The sequence below is a fragment of the Lagopus muta genome, chromosome 1 (genome assembly GCF_023343835.1).
Source record: "Lagopus muta isolate bLagMut1 chromosome 1, bLagMut1 primary, whole genome shotgun sequence".
Classification (NCBI taxonomy): domain Eukaryota; kingdom Metazoa; phylum Chordata; class Aves; order Galliformes; family Phasianidae; genus Lagopus; species Lagopus muta.
In genome coordinates, this window is record NC_064433.1 from 121,104,152 (window position 1) to 121,118,869 (window position 14,718).

Below are 14,718 nucleotides of genomic sequence, written 5' to 3' on the forward strand. Positions count from 1 at the left end.
GGTTGTTCTTGAAATGTGAAAAAATGTTAGCATTAGCACTGACAAGCCCACAGCAGGTTGGGAGTGCAAGGCTTTTTTGGGCTGGTTTTGGAATCAAAGCACCTGTTTCTTATGATTCTTCTGAGCATCTTACTGTAATCAGTGTTATTAATGTAGTCTTGATATTAGCTCTTTAATACGAACTTTTGAAGAGACTTCCTTCCTGTGTTGGCAGTGATGTTTTGTGCTTTGGCCATACCTGCGTGCCTCTCAGCATGAAACAAGTGGGTAATGAAACCATTATTGCAGTGGCGATCTGACTGCCTTAATTGTCTTAGTTCTAAGTAACTTCTGAGTCAGTTCCAAGTGGACTGCTTGGTCAGCTTAAGACTGCAGTTCTTAGAACACATGCTTTATTTTTATTAATAAATAATGGTCTCTGATTTAAGTTATGAAGATGTTTGTAGGGAACTGTATGGCAGGTACTGTGATTGAGAAAAGATATACTTCTAGTTGATACAAGGAATGGGATGTACTCGAAGTCTATGTTGACTGGAAATCTCTCTCTTCTCTTGGAAGAAGTTGTGATAGTATTCTGGTAGTTTTTCTAAAACGAAGTTCAGATTTCAGTTCCAGAAGAGTGTTGGATTTATGGCAGGGCAGTTAGTCATGCTGTTAGGTTGCCTGATCATTTGACTTTTACATATAAAGTGTGTGCCTTGTCTGCTTCTATAAAAGTTCTTGACTCTTCATATACTGATCAAAAAAGAAGTGACCTTGTATGTGGTGCTGATTAGAGATAGTATTTAAGAACCTATAATGAGACACTTCCAGGCTTTGTGTGATTGGTGTGAGAAACCATGCTTGTTCATGAGATGTGTAAAATAGGTTGACAAGTGTCTTAGGAAAGTATGTTAGAAAAGTGTTCTCATATGGGAATTTACCACCTTCTTGAGGTACTGCGTGTTTAAAATGTGCTGTTTAAAATGTAGATGCTTGTAAAGCAGTAGGTGAAAAAATGCATGCATGTGGAAAAAGGCCTTTTTTTTTTTCTTTTTTGATTCTTTGGCCTTGAGATTCTTCTTTTCACATTTTTGGGAATAAAAAGTTTGTTTGCTTGAAAGACCAGCATAGCTTGCTTGTGACTATGTATATAACTCAAAACCATGTAAATGGTCAATTGCTTTTTTGTTTACTTTCCTATGTGAATTGAACAGATGTTTACTTCATTCAGAAAAGTAACTACTATAGTACATGACTATAGTCAAACATATATACATTACTGTACGCATAATATGCTTCAATGTATGGGAAGAACTCTTTTGTACCTTCTCTTAGGAAAACATGCTTATCAATTTGTTGGTGCTATAAATTATTCTCATGGTCATGAAAATTAGCCTGCTTTTTGAATTTGGGATTCGCAGGATGCAAAGCACGAACATAAATATTTTGTAACTTCAGTAAGTGGAATTGCTACAGTCTGGCATTCACGAATATCATAGAATCATGGAATGGCCTGGGTTGAAAAGGACCTCAAAGATCATCCAGTTTCAACCCCCTGCTATGTGCAGGGTCGCCAACCAGCAGACCAGGCTGCCCAGAGCCACATCCAGCCTGGCCTTGAATGCCTCCAGGGATGGGGCATCCACAACCTCCTTGGGCAACCTGTTCCAGTGCCTCACCACCCTCTGAGTGAAAAACTTCCTTCTCATGTCTAACCCAAACCTCCCCTGTCTCAGTTTAAAACCATTTCCCCTTGTTCTATCACTATCCAGCCATGAATATGTCAGTTGAACTTCCAAATTTTTTGCTCTATCATCTTGGTCTGTTTTCTGTTAACTATTTCACTCTCTAGCAGTCTGTTTAAGTAAAAAATTGTAGTCCCGAATTCCTATAAAAATCTGTTTATAACTGTCTTGATTTTAAGTTGGTGACAAGCACTTACGAAAACTGCCAACTGTTTTTGAAGATGTCTTTGTAGTTTCTGATATATTTAATATAAATTAAGCTGGGGTTCAGGTGGAATGAGCTCTAAGAATATGCATAATCAGAAATCATAGGAAACAAAATCCTAACAAACCTCTGAGTACTCTAAGTTGTTATTTTAATAGTTGCAGAAAGTTCTGTAATTTTTGATAGCAAAGGTGCTTCCTTACTTACAATACATAGTTTTCAGCTGTCCTCTTGATGCTGTAGACTAGACTTTCCTGCAGATACTTAACAAATGATAGCATTTTGTTTAAAGCTTTAGGAGTTTGTCCAAAAAATGAGTAGTAGAACATGCAGCTCTGCTTTTTTCCCAAATAGGAGTGAGAGGTGGGGAAGCTAATCTCATTTTCAAGAAGACATTTGAGACTGAAAAAAAAGTAGCATTGAATATCCAAGCAGTTGTCATACAAGGGCTGCTCTGAAAGTAATGCCTCCTATGTTATTATGTTGGCCCATGATGTCAGAGGCAGATGGTGATAGGGCAGTAGAGGTTGAACCTTCCCACCAATATTCTATTACATTTTATTGCCGTATAACAGATGGCAGCAGAAGGGCAGTCTGATACAAATGGGATCTGACATGAAGTGCTTATGAAGTAAAGATGTGAAACTAAACTTGTCAGTGGGTGCCATTTTTTTGCACACAGATTTGCTGATGCTTGGTGAACACTTCTGGAGACCAGCCAGTGGATGTGAGCACAGTAATGGGTGGGTGGTGTGCTTCAGCAGTGGCAACAGTGGGTCACCTCTGCTGATGCAGGTTTTTCTGTATGCAGGCTCTTTCTTGTTCATTGCTGGAGAGAATCCATAGCTCATGTAGTGGCTATTGAAAAATAGTGCTGAGGATATCCTCCATCACACAGTGGCACTGTGCTCTTTTATCTGCTATAGTTTCCTTGGAAATAAAAGGGACGCCTTACTTTCAGAGCAACGTAGATACTTCATCCCATTACCATTCTTAGACTGCTTTTTTTTCTCTGATAACTTTAAATAACAGTTTTTTTGTAAGAGGGTGTGTGATTTGTCTTTTTTTCTTTGCTTTTTTTTTAAATATGAATGTGGTTATTTTTTTGGAATTTTCTCACTTTTTGGGATGTCAAGAAGCTTAGGGCTTCATAGGTTTGCAGGCTTTGATTTCTAAATGTTCTAAATCCAGTTGTCTTTCCAGAAACATGGTCAGATCATAATCCATCCTTCACTTTGATTTGAAAATGATAGATGTCAGTCTGCACTTCATTTTTTGTGTGGACCTTTAACATTTTAACAAGTCTATCTCCGTAATGCTTTTTTCCTTTGTTTCCTTTTTTCTTCATTTGGGGTGTGTGCATGTGAGATGTGAGTAATCTTTTTTTTAAATCAGAAGTTGTTTACAATATTGTGAGGAAAGCATCTTCCATGTAAGTGTTGTGTGTGCATTCAGTTTGTTTTGCAAATTGAAATGCTATGAACAGTTATTAGTATGATGAATTAGTACAAGTTGAGTTCCTGCTTCTTCTGGTAGATATTCAATACACTCTCTGATACGAATTCCAATACTATTAAACAATATCTACTGCATACAGATTTCTATGGGGTTGATTATTTGTTGATACAAGCAATTCTTATAAAACTGTTAAGGGTGTATTAACAGTGTACTGAACTGATACTGAATAGTTCTATTAAGGATATGATTATTATCTCTGTACACTGAACTCTCCTGATAGATTTTTCCAGAAATAGTTTTCTATGGCTTTTCTGTAGAAGCAGTGCATCATGGTGATGTGAAAATTTTAGCTCTGCTGAATAAGCCATCTTTGTTTTCAGGAGCTCTGTCGCGTGCATTCAGTCAATAAGCAGGAAATTCAAAGAGCAACTGGCCAGGATTTCTTGAGTTTTGTTTGACAGTAAGGAGACAATATCTTCAGAATTCAGTGCCCCTTTTTAAATGGTCACATAAACCTCCATTTTAATAGCACGTGTTTTCTAATTCTCTCAGAGTGCTGGAAAGAGCAAAGCTACATGTTTGAACCTTGTGGTAGTAAGGAAGAAATTCCATTTTATTCTGGTATCTGAGATGATGAGTCATGTTGCAGTGCTACTATTGTACACTAAAGCTCTCACAACCGGTGGAGGTGTTTTTAGAGCTCCACAGAACAGTAAATGAAAAAAGTATGGATGGCCCCAGGAGGGATCCCATGGAGTTCAGTTTAAGTTCTTATTTTTGTGTCTGTGTGCATTTCGAGTGTTAGGTGTGTTGCTGGTGTGTATGGGAGCTCTGCTTTCTATTGCCAGTCTGCAAAGAGTAGCAGTGCTGGCTATCAAGATACGTTGGATGCATACATGTTGTAATCTTATATTGAAAATTTAATTTGAAATGGCGGAAAGAACAATTCTCAAAATAAACTTGTTGACTGTAGATCTTTTCAGACTAAGTACATTTGATTAATGAATGGATTCATGTGAAAGTGTTCAAATTCTTGCACCACTCATTACTACATGAAAATGACGGGGTTATCACATACAACTTGGCAAGTAATGATATGGCAGCTGTTAGAGGAGGAAATGCCATTACATGGCTCTTGAATTAAGTTGTGTGCATTAAAGTGTGGTAGGTAAATAGAATGCAACTTTTATCTCCTTCTATGGAGCATATCTTACTTGGATACCAATGTTAGTAACACTGTGGTAAACAGTCACTAGATAAATTATATGTTAGTTTGATATCATCCTGTGCTGTTGTGTTCTAAAATCTGTTAAGGTTGCGCTGATTAACTGATTTTAAGTTCTCATCAAGCACAGGTCAACCTTCCTAAATAACTATAGAGTTCTCTAAGGTATTTATATTGTTTAGCTTGTTAAGAAATAAAATATAAACTAATGCACGTTTTTAATGCATCGTCTTGGAATCTTTGAGCATATATTCTTTATTGATGCCTTTGTTTGCTTAACAGTGAACTGTTAGTAGGACCTAATAAAACTGTATTAATGAGTAACTATAGCTGAAGTAAATCTAAGTTAACTAACAATTTATTTTTGTATGTAGTGCAGAGTATTTTTTCTTTTATTTTAAATGGAAATAAGCTGTAAATTGTTTTTGTTTTTAAAGTAGATGGTATTACATTTTCTTGCTTGATTTTGTGTTTGTAGAGCCAGAATGAAGACTGGGGAGGTTTGTCTGAGGATATCTTATGATTAAGAGCAATCTAAGACATTAGCCCTTTTGACCCCCATCTAGACGATTGGTAACTACAAAGTTTACCATTTTGGTGGCATGGATTAAATGGGTGCTATGCAAAGACTGTTGCACGTGTAATTAAATCCTTGCAAGGGTAAACAAAAATGGGTGATGGGCTTAACCTTCTGCAACACTTGCATGATGGTCTTTGAAGAGTGCTTTGAGTGTTCCCTGTTTATTTTCCTTTTTTGTACTAACTGCATCAACTCGAAGCGTCTGACTTCTACTAGCTTTCTTTTGGTGTTGATAATTAATGGGATAATGCAAGTTAGTGAAATGGATACCAAAACTAATAACTAAACTGAGTTTGGCTTTATTTACTTACAATCAACCCATGCAAAAGTGTCTTTACTGGAAAATGAGCTGTTTACATCTGCTGTGCAAAGAAAGTAGGCCCTAAAAAGACTGGGTGCTGCTGCAGTTGACTATATATCAAGTGCCGGATGCTGCATGACAAAACAAAGCTTATTTGCATACATAGTGCATTGCAACATATTTTTGTCCAAAGCAAAAGTGGAATACGTTGTGGCAGTCCTACTAATAAAGGTAAGATTTTATCTTAAATAAGGCAAGTTTCAAGCACATGAAAATGATTTGCTGGAGGAAAACTTAATTAGTTTGCTGCTTCTTTGATACCATGATGTACAAGTAGTTCAGTAAACAAATTGGTTTTTGTAATGTGGAACTAGGAATAGATACAATTTCGTGTGCAGCTTTATAGATACCAGGATTTAGTTAACAGACTAGGGAAAATTACTGTGATTGACAAATATTTTTGTAACATGTTTGAAATCAAATTCACTGTGGTATGGTTAGCTTTGTCATTTAAAAGTTACTTAGTATATACTGTAGTTGATCAATGCTGGGGAATGGGGAGTAACTAATATGATAGCATATTAGACCTGTAGAATTAGGGCAGCCGGCAAGAGTCCCTTGTTCAAAACAGAATTACTTACATGTATCTGGATATAATCTAGAACTAGCAGAAAGTCTAAATGATAAAAATAGATTTCTTCTCACATCTTTCTCTGTACAATTATTGTTTTCCCTCTCCTTCATGGTAACAAGTTTATGCATAAGGGGTGATTTTCATGGTGAGGTTAGTATTGATTGTGGAAATGTAAAAAATTGTGACTGGGACTTCAAAGAGCTCTAGGTAAGTTGGTTTAGACCTATGCTAAGCATAGAGCTTTTACTTAAGAGTGCTAATTTATTTTGTTGACTTAGACTGCCACAGAGACTAATTCTGGAACGTGCAAGCTCAAGCTTATAGAATGCTGGGAGACTTGAGTTTTTTTCTACAGAATATGTCCTGGATGGATTCTGTATGTGGGCATGGTTTTAGCTGTTCAGGTGTGCTTTGTCCCTACTGATTTCAACAGTGTTCTTAGCAGTTTCTCGTGGAATGCTTCTTCCTGGCCTATACTTTTTCCTGAAAGAAGCAAAGCAGTAATCACTGTGTACTGAGCACGATTTCTACCTGTAATGACTCTACAGTTGGGCAAATGGGAATGGTGTCTGCTGTGTTGAGTGGAGAAGTGAGCTGGTAGATGAATGCATATAATGAGAGGAATAGTTTGCGTGCTGGAAGTTACTGCTGCTTGTGTATTCAGTTGAGAGTGTTCAGCAGCAAAGAAAAATACCCTGAGATAAAGAGGGTTGGCTGTGGGCAAGAGGAGCCTTTGGTTCATAAAGCTTCTGTGCACGGATTATCCTGATACTTAATTAAGAGGTTATACAGGTTCAGTTTACTTAGTCTGTATTACTCTGTCTAGCATAAGCACGCACTAAAAGAGTAGAACTCAGGTTTTTGAGGGTTATTTCAGAAAGATTTCCTAGTGTTCTGAATTCTGCCCATGCTAAGTTATTGCAAGTGTGATAAGACATTCAGAAATAGTCTATTCTATACAGAGTTTGGCTAAATTTTACCATTTTGTAACAATGGTCTATGTATCTGTGTTGTAAAAGGCCGGTGTTCCCCAGATGTTTTGTCTTGACTCCTGTCTGCTGTGCACCCTGAAGTCAGTGTAGTTAAGTTCTAATTTACTTTTACCGCAGCCCTGTTACTGGCTGGAGTCACGGGAGTGCATTAAGGAGCTTCAGCAGCAATGAACTTGGAGTTTTCAGTTGTTCTTTCTCTTCCTATTTATTATACGCCCAATAAACTATTATTATGGCCATACTATAACTGGATTTCAGATCAAGCTGATTCTACTGAAATTGTTCATTTATGAAAACACAGCAGCTTTTGTTTTCCTTGTTAACAAATTAGCCCTGCAAACGTTTGTTCGAAGAACTGTAAGAGAAGAAAGTGTTGCAGGAACAATAAGGAGTGGAACTGCTTAAGTGCTGTTAGCAAGGAATCTGGGTGATATGGGATGTGACATGTATCTTATGATAATGTATTCTGGTCATCCCTTCAGAAATTCAGCCCAGCAGTTTAAGAAATGCTTTCCGTAAGCAAAGGGGAATAAGTAATGTAAGCCTCTAGCTGCAGTGCAGGACTGGAAGAAAATGGAAGAAAACACTAGTGAATCCTAGTGTGTGAAGTGTGGCAACCTGCCAAACATATGCATACACTGGTAGAGGAAAACTCAGTGACTTGTTAGAGCTTTGGCTTCAATACAGAGTATTCAGCAGCAGTGTTTGCTTAAAACATCTGTGTTCCTGTGTTGGGGTAGCAGAGCTTCCAGTGGATGTTGAGAATAGTCCTTCCTTAAAGATTAAACTGTTAATTCTTTGTAGCTCGCTTTGTAGCAGCCGGTTGGCAGAGATAATGCACTGCCTCCCAGAGCGATTATCACCTCTGATCCAGCAGATCAGAAATAGCAGGTAAGGAGCGGGAGGCAGCCAGCCTTATCCAGTTACAGTTCATGAAGTTTCCATGGGTATTTTTACTCCTGCTTTTGAGAGGGAGGCAGACAGGTCACTGCTGATCTGCTGTTATATTCTCTGTCTGCTGAGGTAATGTTTTGGATGCAAATAGTATGCATATGATAGAACGTTTTTCTGAGAAGGACTTGCATGATTACAGCTGCTTCAAACAGTGTTGTAATAACTAATTTGTGTCAGTCGTGAGTGTTTTTTGTTTAGGTCCTCTGTGTATGGGAAATTGCAGGCAAGATTTTGACTTGGAGTTGGCATTGGTGTAGGACAGTACTTTGTTTTTGAACAGTATCATAGCTAATAGTTGAACACTTGCAAGATTTCATGGGTTTTTCTAAGCTCTCTGTGGAAACACATTACTCACAAAGGAAGCAGACCTTTCCCAATAACTATGTGACTGCAGCTTCTGAATACTTAACTAAGCAAAGGTTGGGATATAGATGCTCTACTATTTTGAAATCTTTGAAACTTCAAGTGAACAATAGCAATTTTCTAAAGCAACTTCTCATTAGAAATATTTCTTAATAAAGACTCACAAATAGAGTGTAAAAGAAATTGGTAAACAAGTGCTTGGTAGTATTAATCTTTTCCTACTGTAAGAGCTTTGTGTTTTTAAACAACAACAGAATAATTCCCAAACTGTAATGCATTCCATGATGCAGTTTTGTCTGTTGTTCTTATTTTAGATGCTAGGAAGGGGGAGGAAAAAACAAACAAAAAAAAAAACCACCAAAACAACAAATTACCAAGTCTTTATCAAAAGATAAATGCTATATTGTTTTGCCTGTGTGTTAGCATGGCTTACCTTACTGGATTTGTGCTGTTTTTGATTGGAAAAAGCTGAAAGTAAAACTTACGCAAACTTTACCTGACAAAGGAAGCATGCCAGGTATTCATGAAGTCTGTTTCACTGCGTGTTCACACAGTAAACTGTCAGCAGTGCAAAACACTGAGCTTGAGGAAGCTTGGTTTTAAGCATAAATTCTTTCTTCTTTCTTTATTGCTTAAAGGAAAAAGTGTTTTCTTGTCCACTACAGACATAAAATAACTTAAATTGTGGCTGGAAAATAAATTTGAATAGAAATTAGAAAAAATTCAGTGATGATAATAATGAAACATTGAAGTAGAGTGCCTGGAGGACATTAAAAAGTTTCCATTGCTGAATGCCTTTAACAGATTAAATACCTCTACATAATGTTACAGGTATGCTGTTTGGAGGGTGGATTAAGTGAAGTCCCTTCTAATTTTATTATGACTAATATTTTTAATTACGCTTAGTCCTGACAAAATTGGTTGAGAAGAATGTCAGTAGAGTTGGGCTAGCTAGATGGTTCTGTGACTCAAATACTACAATTTTTCTAATTTAAAAGTCTCTGAGAACTTGGGCTGAAAATTTCAGAGTTCTGACTAACTTTTAAAGCGGCTTGCAAATGCAAATACCTTTTCTAAAAGGATAGTAATTACAATCTCAAAACTGTGTTTAAGTCAAATAAGCAGTGTACATTCAAATTTTTAAAATAAGTGATGAATGTCTTAGAGGTAGTATTTTGTGGTAGTTTGACATTGTATTGAGTTGTAAGAACCTCTTCTGCAGCTGCTAGGTAGACTTAGAAAGTCATTACAACAGATTGCTACCTGAGTCTAAGGACATTCTTCAGAGGTTCAGGTGTAGCCTGAGGTCTGTGCGGTCCCATACAAGGAAGGCAGTGTAACCTAGATGCTGGTTACAGAAGTTGGCACTTGTCCTTTGCTCCCCACAAGTGGGTTTTCCAGTATTCAGACACGCACTTCTTTGGAGGCTGTATGGCAGGGAATGATGTAATAAATTCAATAGATCATAGCTGTGTAGCATGTGGGAATTTCCTCCTAGTATCTAATCTTAATCTCCCATCTTTTTGTTTAAAGCCATCACCCTTTGTCCTATTACTACATTCCCTGATGGAGTCCCTCTCCAGATTTCCTGTATGTCCCCTGCAGGTACTGGAAGGATGCAGTGAGGTCTTCCCAGAGCCTTCCTTTCTCCAGGCTGAGCAACCCCAGCTTCCACAGCCTTTCCTACTCCAGCCCTTTGTCTTTGTGTCCTCCTCTGGACCTGCTCCAACAGCTCCACATCCTTCCTGTGCAGGGGAGCCCTGATGCTGGATGCAGTACTCATGATGGGGCCTCATGAGGGCAGTGTAGATAGTAACAATCCCCTGTCTTTTGATGCAGCCCAGGATGCAGTTGGCTTTCTGGGCAAGTGCACAGTGCTGGCTTTGTCAAGCTTTTCTCTGACTAGAAATAGTTGGTCAATTTTATTTTTCCTTTTTGTGTTTATCAGGCTGCCATAGCACCAGTCTGCCTCTGTAGTAATGTCCTAGGATGTCCTCAGTGGGATACAGAGGCCTCACTAAAACTGCAGTGTTTTCTGTTTCACAGTTTTGCTGTTATCATTGCGTTTCTCAGTTACAGTTGTCTTCCATTTCATCTTTTAGATTTACCTCTATAATGTCAGTTTATTGCTAGACTGGTTGCAGGTGGTGTTCACGTGTTCCATAGGCTAAAAAGCTGGCAGGATTGAAATGGCCATTTTCTTCCTGTTGTTATCTAACAATCTATCCTGCCTTATCAGTAGACAATAAATTTCTATCAAGATGGGACACTAATCCTCCAAGAGTAATTTGAGTCAGTCATCTATTTTCTGTACTGGGGTTTTCACATCAAAGAGATTTCATTCTTTAAGCTATAAACAATTGAAAATAGGAGAACACCTGGGGGGTGCATGAAGGGGGATGGAATAGTCGAGATAAACTTGTGCAGTAGTTTGAAAAGTACTGAAACTGAAAAGTAACCGAGTGAATAAACAAAAAGGAAAGGAACACTTCCACGTCTTTGTTGTTGTCAGTGAAGAACTGACTGCAGGTAAAATCTGAAAACACAAAACTGTAACAATTTGGGGTTTTAGATTGCTACAGTATGCCTGGATTTCATTTGTCTTCATGAAGCCGTGTCATGCTAACAGCGTGAGGAAAGCAGAAGTTCTCCAAAATAATCTTTAGGAATGTTTTATCTGTGGAGACTTCATCAGTTCTGATGTTAGTCCAGTGGCTCAAAGCTCCTACACACTGGGGCTAGTACTGTGTACTGTCAGTTTGAAGTTTTCTTTTTCAGTTAAAAATATGCCTAAATTCTCCTGCATTCTGATTTTTACTGTAAACTGTCACTTCTCTTCAGTAAGAGGTTTTGAGAGTGGAAATTCCATTTGTAATTCACTGCTACACACAGAGTTCTACCTCACATCACAGGAGACTTCATGTAATTTGTTTGCAGCTGTCATTTGAGAACTGCTGGATTTGTAGATGGCTTGTTTATAATGATTTTAAATAGCTAATGTGAAATAATGTTCAGATTACTGCTACTGAAAAAGCAGTATAAATGCTGTGAACCTTCTACTATATTTTGGGGGGGAGATTTCTAATTGGAGATAACTTCAAGACATTTGAGCTCGTATGTTTTGTGGATCAACTGAGATGACAGCACTGCTTTGAAATGTATGGGACAGAAGAAATAGCTTGAGAAGTCATGGGAACTTTCTCTTTTTTTTTTTTCTGAGACTCCTTTTATTTTCAGGGTGTGGTGCTAAATTAGTTTGAAGCTTTTAATTGATACAGAATGAAAGATGGTAGCTCATACTCAGAGAGGTTTTTCCTCACGGAAGATGCTTAATTGCATACCCAGAATATATTCTTCTTAATAGCTGCTGATCGCATAAAAGCTATCTTCAGAGCACTGATTTATGTATGAAAAATGTTGAGTATTGTGTGATTGGTAACTCATCTTTCAACAAATTGTGTACTAAGTTTCATGCTGATAAAATGAGAGTTGGGGTATTAAGTTCAGTGGCATAATTAAAAAGCAAAGAACTTTGCCTGTTGTGATAGGTGTCTCAGATTGCTCCCGTTTTTTAAACAGGCAATCTTGAAACGAACAGTAGCTTTTATATCAAGTAGTCCACCTTGCTGCATTGTGCAGTGCTCCTCACAGTTGCATTCTAGAGGCCTGTTAGCAGTTCTGTGTCTGTGAGAGTGAGTATGGTAGGTGATGTCAAGAGCTCCTGCCTCTGCTAGCAGCCAACAGTTGGTATCTGCCAAAGGGGCTAGAATGTAGCAGATGCATAGGGTAAGCTATCTCTGGAACTCAGCTTTAAACAATTTTTGGTTGAGAAGGATCATTAGACTTTTGTAATACAGTAATTACAATGTGAAGTTATGTAGTTGATGCTGCCATCATGCAATTACGGGGGAGGGGGGATAAAGCCATTATTTTCCCACTTAGGCTTGTCAAAAATACAGTATTTTATTTTTGTATAAAATGTCCTTTCATGTTAGGAATACAGGAGAGAATCTTTTTTTCCTTGCATATTTGTCTACCTTTCTGTTATGTGTAAGAATATGTGCATTTCTTTTGTAGCCACGTCATGAATACTTTAATGTCCCAGTGTACTAAATGGCTTCATTCATCATGCATGCAGAATTTCAGAGGAGATAGACCTGTGCCTTACTCATGACAGAACATTATCATCAGCTTGGTGAATCCAGTCATCTTACATCTAATAGAATACCACAACCATTCTCTGCTGTTGTACTTTCCTTTTCCCCTTCTGTTTTACAGTGTTGTCTCTTCACATGTCTCATTTCAACAAAACGTGTGCTTGTTGGCATATGGTTTAACTTTTTTTATTGTGTGTAAGCTTGAATTCTTATGCTTAAAAGTTCTGTAGAATTGTATGAACTAAACATCTATATACTGCAACACCTGTACTGTAACACTACTTGACCTGTGTTCATAGAATCATGTAATATCCTTTTAAGTGAGTTTTGGTGGTATTTAAATGTACCATTAAAACTGGAAGATATTTACAGAAAAATTAGTGAAGGAGTAGTAGTATGTGGAACTGATATGTATGTATACACAAGTATTAAACATTGCACATAATTCTACATAGACCTTGCATCTTGAGTAAGGTGCTTATAGCAGTATCCTTTTCTGAAGCTGGTACAATAGTGTGCCTTAGCCTCCAAGAGAGGGAAGATGGAATTGTTAGGACAATAAAAATGTCTTGTTTAAATGTGGAAATTACATTTGTATTTTAGTGTTCAAAACAATGATGTCAGTAAGCAGTTCCTGTTACTGAGGGAGACCTTACAGGTGGTTGGGATGGGAAGGATTTTTAGTACTTGAAATATGTCTCCTTCAGTTGATATTTGCAGTTTTAAATGTGGAGTACAGTATGTGTTAGCAAACTGCCACATGCGTAAATACAATGAACTTACAGTTAGAGTGATCAGAATAGGGAGAGCATATATTGCACCCTCTGTTTGGCTAGCGGAAGAGAATATTTTGTGACCTAAAACTTGTACTATTTCTGAAAATTCCTGAAAGGTAATTAGCAAAGAGTTGGCTACTGAGGTTGACTGTAAGTAGCTAGCTCTGAGTCCTATATGTGGTAATGCACTACATTTCAAATGTTAAACTGACATAAAGATGAGTTATTTAGGGGATGGACAAAAGCTTGGGTTAGACATGCAGCATTCTGAAGTTGTGGAAGACAACATCGTAGGAGTGGTTTTCCATTTCCAAGTTTGCCTTTTTTTTTTTTTTTTCCTTAGACATTAACAATGTGTCTAAATGTCTGGTTAATGCTGCTTTAGCCTGCATTATTTCATGCCTGTTGGCTTAAAATGCTATGCATTGAGCTGTAATGAGATGCTGTTTTTCTTGTTACCTGTATACAGCTGCTTGCTTCTAAATGACTAGGTGATGAATTAGCTTTCCTGGCATGTTTGAAATAAAAGTATTGCATGCACTTTTGTCTCATGTGAATGGCTTTTTTCCCTCATCTGTGTTGTGATGTATTTCATATTTGCATCGTTTGCCTTGGGTGGTTCTGAACTGCAGGTAGGGTATAATACTGCAGAATGTATTCTGTAACAATTGCATAAAATGCTTGACACTTCCTAAGACAAGTAGCACAGACAAAAAATAATACAATCTATTTCATTTGTTTCTTAAAAGTCATAATTAATGAAATTATTCTAGCTAAACACACTAGCTTTTAGATGTTACATTGAGATAATATTGTCAGTGTGCACATAAGGGCACGTCTGCCTCAAGGCTAAGGCTGTAGTACTAAAACAGTAACATCTTACTGAGTTTTACCAGTGAGGAGTACGTGTGGGCAAGTAGCCAATGTCCTTGAAATACATTGCTTTACATTCATTGTCAACTGAGGACCTTGATTTATTTGAAGATACTTAATCTTGGTTTAAGTATATGCCTGGTGAAAATTACCTGCAACTTCCACCAGGCAACAGGGGATGATAATGCTGAACTGCTTTAAAGGCTGTAGCAGTGGTGTACAGTATTTCTTTGGAGTTATTGGGCAACTTTTTTGGTGTAATTTAATAAATGCACTGCATCACCACTGGCTAGTGGTCAGCTTTCACTCTTGTTTAATCAGTTTAAAACTTGGAAATAATGCTCTATTACGAATGCTTTCGAGACCTGAAATCCTTGAAATTAAATTTTGTGGGTTTTTTTTTCCCTTTTGTATTCTCTTGCTATAATTGGTTAAAAGTCTAGAGTTTTTTTTTTTTGGTTTTTTTTTTTTTG

General features: G+C 37.5%; 1 protein-coding gene across 7 annotated transcripts in view; it reads left to right on the forward strand.

Annotated features, from left to right (window-relative positions):
- The window catches only part of AP1S2 (adaptor related protein complex 1 subunit sigma 2), a 47,057-nt gene that overhangs the window by 15,164 nt on the left and 17,175 nt on the right, over nt 1-14,718 (forward strand). For 2 of the 7 annotated variants that reach the window (XM_048934041.1, XM_048934063.1), the window contains one exon: nt 12,517-12,781. The exons of 3 other annotated variants lie outside the window; for them this stretch is intronic. Coding sequence is in view for 1 of the 4 variants with exons in the window: in XM_048934063.1 (XP_048790020.1) it covers nt 12,517-12,552 (36 nt within the window). In the remaining 3 variants the exon portion in view is untranslated. Of the gene's footprint in view, nt 1-5,093; nt 5,189-12,516; nt 12,782-14,718 lie in introns of those variants that run through there. 2 more of the 7 variants (XR_007374668.1, XR_007374664.1) reach the window with 2 other exon arrangements.